Below are 7,547 nucleotides of genomic sequence, written 5' to 3' on the forward strand. Positions count from 1 at the left end.
GCTTGTGACGAGGAATTTGTCTTGCTCAATCTCCTATGACAAAAAGGCTGTGGCCTTGCTTAGGAAGGGGTCTCAATCATCTTAGGGGTTGTTTGGGACGTAGAGTTGAGATAGGATGTGTGGAGTTCATATGTCTATGGAGTTCATATATCTGTGGAGTTTATATGTCTGTGTTTTGGGTGCAGAGTTGTTTGGTTTGAGTTCATATGTCTGTATTTGGATGCAGAGTTGAGTTCCTATATCTGGGTATCTGATGCAGTTTTTTGAACTCTAAATAATATGCTTTTATTATTACTATTTTTGTTTTGATACTTTTTTATTCAATAATTCTACCCATCTCTGTTTGAATAAAATATGGATTGCAATTTTTTTCTTTTAATTTTAATTTTTTTTTTTCTTTCTTTCTTTCTTTTTGGGCAATGAAAAACAATTAACCCATTACATTTCTTGTAGAAATATGTTTAAATAAAATGAGAAACCAAAGAGAAATCAAAACTTTTGATTCTAGCTAATTTTTCTCCATGAATTTCATTATCTTCTTCTTTTTCTTCTTCCTATTGTTACTCTATATTTTTACTATATCATGAGTTTTTTAATTAAATTTCCCCCATCATCGTAACAACCAATGAAATATCACCACATTTCTTCAACAATTTCACTTTAATTTCCTCTAAATTTGGAGGATCATTAGAGAACAAACCTCTCTTTTTCATTAATTCTTGCTGGAAAATGTTTTAGGAAATTTTTTTCATTGTATAGTTTTTTTGTTATATGTTACATACTTTTCGTCTAAAAATTCTTAACACTCATTTGATAAGTGAATTCAATTAAATAAAAAAAAAATTATAAATTTTTATGTACAAATATTGCACTTAATGTAGACAAAATAATATTTTTTATATAATCAACAACCCTACAACATACTTTAACAGTCATCAGTCTTATAATAGTTGGAAGTGGTTGTCAAAGTTGATTATCGAAGATGATTTTTGCTGGAGTTTTTAGTCAAAGGTGGTTGTCAAAGCCTAAAGTTGGTTGCATGAAGGTGTATTGAAGTTGGTTGTCGAAGCCTAAAGTTGGTTGCATGAAAGTGTATTGGAGTTGGTTGTCGAAGTTTGTCATCGGAGGTGGTTTTCGAATCCCAAAGTTGGTTAGGCGAAAGTGGTTGTCGAAGTTGAACATAAAAGATGATTTTCGCTGGAGATTGTAGTTGGAGGTGACTGTCGGAGCCCGAAGTTAGTCGTATGTAGGTGGTATTAGAGTTGGTTGTCGGAGTTTGTTGTCGAAGGTGGTTGTCGAAGCCCCTAGTTGGTCGTCGAAGTTGCTTGCTCAAAGGTGATCATCGAAAGTGATTTTCATTGGAGTTTGTAGTCAAAGGTGGTTATTAGATCCTACGAAGGTGGTTGTTGGAGTTGGTCATAAGAGTTTGTTGTTGGAGCCAATTGGTCATCAGAGTTGGTCACCGAAGGTGGTTGCACGAAGGTTGTCAGAGCTCGAAGTTGGTCGCTGGAGCTGTCATCGGAGGTGGTTGTTAGAGTCCGGATTTCGTCGCCAGAATTTTCATCAGAAGTGGTTGTCGGAGCCCGAAGTTGGTCGTTGGAATTGTCATCGAAGGTGGTTGTCGGAGCCTGGAGTTAGTTCTCAGAGTGTGACAGTGGCCAATGGGTAAAGTCATTGAAAACATAGGAAGGGAGAGTTGGAGTGAGTTGGGGTGAGTTGGTAAAATATATGAACTCAACTCCACCAACATTTACAGTTGGTGTGACAAACAATGAGTTGGTATATTATACCAACTCAACTCAACTCATGTTGGTGAGCCAAACACCCCCTTAATGATCATTATGTCACGGAGTGTACGTGGCTTGAGCTCTTGGAAAAAAATGTCTACCATAATAAACCTTATCACCAAAATCAATCCATCTATTGTCATCCTTCAAGAGACCAAATACAGCAGCTTTGAACAACCTTCCATCAAATCCATTTCGACCTCTAGAGGTATTGAGGGGGATGCTTTGAATGCTTTTCGGTCGTCAGGAGGTATCTTAATTCTATTGAATGCAGCTTCTTTCACTACTACATCCACTACACAATGTGCATTCCCTCTCACTATTCTCTATACCCCGGTGGGTGCTCCAGTAAAGAGCTCGAAAGACCAACATCTGACCACTTTCCCTGTTGCTGACTCTTGGTAAACAAAGGTGGGTCCTCCTCCGGTTTAAATTTGACCATCGTTAGGAAGAACACAACACAAAATCTCGTGATGCCTTTTATTGAGACAGAATAAAGAAGATAGAATTTTAGAAGTAATCTTAAAGATGAAGAGATCAATGAATGGGCATCATTCATACAAACCATTCCTAGCATACAATATACCAACCAAACATATCAGTGGCCTTGGAAACTATTAGGAACCAAGGTAGTAAGGGCTACCTTTGTCCCACATTGATTAGAATGGGATGACCAATGTGATACTCAAGTGGCTTGGCTCTCTCACCTCAATAGCTGACTTTTGGGGTGTAGTTCTCCAAGGTGCTTGAGTAACTAACAATGATATCAGAGTCGATTGTCGACATTTCAGAGAGGAGCACCGACAGAGGGTTTTGATCGCCGGGCTAGCTGTCAGGACATTAACTTTCTGGGATTGGTGTATCGTTAGGAACCAAGGTAGTACAATTGTTAGGTACTTAAGCTTCTTGGAGAACTACTCTCCAAAAGCCAGCTATTGAGGTGAGAGAGCTAAGCCACTTAAGTATCACGTTGGTCATCCCATTCTAACCGATGTGGGACAAAGGTAGTCCATACCACCTTTTCCTAATAGAAACTTGACAACAGTGGCAATTATACAGTTAAATCTATGATTGAGCGTTCCACATCAGGCCATCTTACAAACAGATATGGAAATGTACTTGCCCGAAATGGTTGAGGTTCCTCATTTGGGAAATTCTGCATTCATATCTTGACACAATGGAAATGGATCAACTCCAAAAAATGTCATTTGCTCTATTTATCTCCATCATGGTGCTGTCTTTGCAAATCAGACATTGAGGCAGCATCACATTTTTTTCCATTGCCATTTTGCTACTGAGATTTTAGGCTGAATGTTTCTCTGCATTTGTTTGCCTTGTTTTCCCCCCTTGAGACTCCTTTGCTTGGATGGGGATGCTGTTTATTGATCATCCTTTCAAAGCCAAACAAAACTTATCTGTAGTCTAGCTTAATCAGGACAATATGATGGAATATTTGAGATGAGAGACACTAGAATTTGCCATAATAAAGAAAAAACCGTTGGCGAAGTCCTTGAAGCGGCCATTTACAATGCTTTTTTTTTTTTCTTTGGTGTAAAAACTTACAGCCCCTACAAAGTCATAGTTTGAATTTTCTTGTTACAAATTGGAGAAATCTTTTGTAATATCCTAAAAATAGGTCCTTTTTGTATCTCGTTGGATATTTCAAGTAATCAATGCAATTATTTCTTACCCAGAAAAAGATCACCAGCATATGGTCATGTCAAGTTGGTGAAATGGAAAATTCAAGTTAAAACTAATAATTTTACCAAGACCAATGGTCTTGTAATAGAGTATTGGAATTCCTATTATTCAGCAACACTTATGTGTATATGTTAATTGTCAATATTTTCCTTTTGTATTGTTATTTTCTTTTCTTAATTGTAATAGGTCTCTCTTTTATATAAGGACTAAGTTGCATATATGAAAGATTAATATAGACCAATATACTTTATATCCTCTCAAATTTGAAAATATCATTAGATTTAACACCCTTTTTTGTTTTGAGGATTTTTTGTAGTAATCAATTGGTACTACTTTTTTGGATTGGAACCCTTTTTTGTAGGTTTAGGTTTCTCTTGTTCAGCTGTTTTTTTGGTGTTTCCTTGTGATTCCTTTCATTTTTCTCAATGAGAGCTTGGTTTCTTATTCCAATAAAATAATAAGTAAGAAGCACCAATTCTTTGCTTCTTGAGGTAGCTTTCTAATAGATCTCCAATTATGAAACTGTACCAACGCTAAGGAATGTCAGGAGGTTTACTTAATTTGCCATTGTGTTGGGCCCAAGAATCTTGATCAATTACAAAGGTTGACATGTGAATTCTTTCGGGAGATATAGGGAAGATTAATTTGGGTGAGAGATAGGGGAGAGGTAGGGAGCTATGAAATCTCCATTAGTAAAGTACCTTTAGCTTTAATCAATAAGTTGGTTTCTATAACCTCCTATATCTGTCTTTTGGTTTTATTAAAAAAAAATAAAGAAAGAAAATGACATCGTACACTTTTTTTTTTTTTTTTTTTTTTTTTTTTTTTTTTTTTTGTAGAACACAACCACAAAAGAGAATGAAACGCTTTTAGCAGTTGGAACTGCATATGTGCAAGGGGAGGATGTTGCTGCAAGAGGAAGAGTGCTTTTATTTTCTGTTGGAAAAGATGCTGATAATTCACAGACCTTGGTATATTATTTCTAAACTTTCTATCATATTATTTGCCTATGTCTTACTAATAATTATTAATCTAAGTTCTCTGTTGGTTAATCTAGGAAAAGAAATTTGAAGGTTGCTAATATAAAAACTTGCAAGTTCTAACTTCAAAATATATTCAGTGTTTGCTCATTGATATTCAACCTTTGGTCCTCGTCTTGTTCCAGGTTTCAGAGGTTTATTCAAAAGAATTGAAGGGTGCTATATCTGCTTTAGCCTCTCTGCAAGGTCATCTATTGATAGCTTCTGGTCCGAAAATAATCTTACACAAGTGGACTGGTGCAGAGTTGAATGGCATTGCATTTTATGACGTTCCACCCTTATATGTTGTGAGCTTGAACATTGTATGTTCTACTTTTTCGCTGCAATTTATCTCTTACTTATATATATGATATTTACATCTTAAATCCAGGCAGATGTCTTGAGCAGTGTTTTTAAATGTCCAAGGCGTACTAAGGTGCAAGGTGCACAAAAAGGCATGGACTTTCTTTTGTGAGGCACACTATATATAAAAATATTAAGAAGAGAAAGCATAGTTGAAGTGGAAATATGGAAGAAAAAACCCCAAACAAGAAATTTTGCATTTAAGCTTAGTAAACTTGATTCTTTTAGTTAATAAAGAAGAAAAATCCTTAATTATTACTCTTTTGAGCCTTGAGGCTTCACAAAAGGTGCGCCTTATTTTGTGAGCCTCGCCTTGGAAAGGCGAGGCACCAGACCTGCCCTTGAGCCTAGGCGTGCACCTGAGAGAGCTTTAAAAACACTGGTCTTGAATGTTGCTATTGATGGTCAAATTTATTTCTACCTATGCAAGCATTGTTTTTGGCCCATGTATGTTTTTGAATGGGGAAGAAATTTATGATGGACAGACCTGAGCTTTGGATCTCGTCTTCACAGATACTGCCTCTTTCAAGAAAATTTAATCTATCATGCAAGAATTTACTCATTGGAAGTATTTCTTGGTAGTCTGTCTCTCTCAAATAATTGATGGATATGCAAAAGAGGAAGAAATAAATTTAGAAATATGAGAATGTTTACTATCCACGTGGATGAAATCCCAGTCTTACATTTCCTAGACCTCAAGCCTCTTTTAATGTGTGAATGCGGGAACTGCTGCAGGTCAAGAATTTCATACTTCTTGGTGATATACACAAGAGCATTTACTTTCTGAGTTGGAAAGAACAGGGGGCTCAACTTAGCTTGTTGGCCAAGGATTTTGGTTCTCTAGACTGCTATGCAACAGAATTTCTGATTGATGGAAGCACTCTTAGTCTTACTGTTTCTGATGATCAGAAGAATATTCAGGTATCTTATTTGAATCTTGCACTCCCTTTATTTCCTGTGTAAACTGAACTTTCCAATAAAGTCACATATTTCTCATAATATTTTGGAGTAAATATTATCATGGTGGCATCCATGAGATATATATATGTGTGTGTCTGTCAAATTGTTTGTTTATTCGAATGTTTTATATAATATATATATGCCGCAACCAGATATTTTATTATGCACCAAAGTCGACTGAAAGTTGGAAAGGGCAGAAGCTTCTATCAAGAGCAGAATTTCATGTGGGTGCTCATGTGACGAAGTTTCTACGGCTTCAGATGTTGTCTACCACTTCAGACAAAGCAAGCAGTACAGTTTCTGACAAGACCAATCGCTTCGCTTTGTTATTTGGCACCCTTGATGGAAGTATTGGTTGTATTGCACCTCTTGATGAACTCACGTTTCGTAGACTGCAGTCATTACAAAAGAAGCTTGGTGATGCCGTACCACATGTTGGTGGTCTAAATCCGAGGTCTTTTCGCCAGTTCCAATCAAATGGAAAAGTTCATCGACGTGGGCCAGACAGCATTGTTGATTGTGAATTACTATGCCAGTAAGTTTTGTCCCAAACCTTTTCAATTGACTCAGTATTTTAGACATTAGACTAACAGGACTAGGATTTGATTGGAAGAATTTTACTTTTTATTTCTTCTGTAATGTTAGTTGTAAATGTAGTCATCTATGTTTAGATTAATAACCATGTTTTCCATGATTTTTATTTATTTTTGTTTATCGATAACCTTGTTTAGATCAACCCTATATGGACTTCTCAATCACGAACAGACACCTTTCATGCCACATGAATTTACATTGGAACTCACTATTCCACTTCCCTAAATCCTTGGAACTCACTGTTCCACTTCCCCCAAACACACTCCTGACTTGGTTTGAGAAGCCTGACATTTGGTGTGTTGATGCAGTTAATGATGAATAAATTGTCACTAAAGTTGTAGAAAATTTATGGGAAATCTGAATGAAATAAACGTGATAAATAGTAATCTAATGCCAATATAGTTAATAATAAATAAATTGACACTCAAAAGACCTTGGAACTAGAAGAGGAAAATTTGAACTTGATTTTGTTGCTGCCTGCTTGTATTCTGTGGTTAATGAATGGCTCAATTATATTCCCATTTGTGACAGCTATGAGATGCTACCACTGGAGGAGCAGCTTGATATTGCTCACCAAATCGGGACAACTCGTTCGCAGATTCTCTCAAACTTAAATGACCTCTCACTGGGAACAAGTTTCTTATAATTGTACAAGACAGATTGTATAGCCGTGTATTACAATCAAGTTGCATATTCATTGTAAGAGTAGTTCAAACAAATCATGTACTGCCCCATTCTCAGCTCCTTAGATTGACGTTTTGTTTGTTACCAACTTAAATTAAGTTAGAATGAAAAAGGAGAGAGAGAGAGAGAACTGTTGTATCTACCCGTCTTGTGGGTTCCGAATGCTGTATTTAATGCACAGTAGAGCTCAATTTTCCAGTCATATATGTACCAATAACATGCTAGTTTTTTCTTATACTTCGATGCCATAGTATCTTCTTTTAGTTTCATGTCAATTATTTTAATATCGTATCTGTATTAGATGATTTGCTAAAAATTGTCTGTTAGATAATATAATATTAAATTTTCCTTCATCCATTCGTTCAAGTTTTTGAGTTGATTAGAGATTTAAGATAGTATTAGGGTAGGTGGTTTAGGAGGTCATGTGTTCAAACCCCTA

General features: G+C 36.1%; 1 protein-coding gene across 3 annotated transcripts in view; it reads left to right on the plus strand.

Annotated features, from left to right (window-relative positions):
- Positions 1 to 7,343, plus strand: part of CPSF160 (cleavage and polyadenylation specificity factor 160) — a 61,398-nt gene extending 54,055 nt beyond the window's left edge. For all 3 annotated transcript variants that reach the window (XM_039031794.2, XM_039031796.2, XM_039031795.2), the window contains exons 22-26: positions 4,328 to 4,459; positions 4,654 to 4,830; positions 5,606 to 5,791; positions 5,983 to 6,365; positions 6,956 to 7,343. In XM_039031794.2, coding sequence (XP_038887722.1) covers positions 4,328 to 4,459; positions 4,654 to 4,830; positions 5,606 to 5,791; positions 5,983 to 6,365; positions 6,956 to 7,070 — 993 coding nt within the window. In that variant the 3' untranslated portion in view covers positions 7,071 to 7,343. The remainder of the gene's footprint in view (positions 1 to 4,327; positions 4,460 to 4,653; positions 4,831 to 5,605; positions 5,792 to 5,982; positions 6,366 to 6,955) is intronic.
- Positions 7,344 to 7,547: the final 204 nt, after the last annotated feature.

This window comes from Benincasa hispida, chromosome 5 (assembly GCF_027475165.1).
Source record: "Benincasa hispida cultivar pf3 chromosome 5, pf3_genome.v1.1, whole genome shotgun sequence".
NCBI classification, from domain to species: domain Eukaryota; kingdom Viridiplantae; phylum Streptophyta; class Magnoliopsida; order Cucurbitales; family Cucurbitaceae; genus Benincasa; species Benincasa hispida.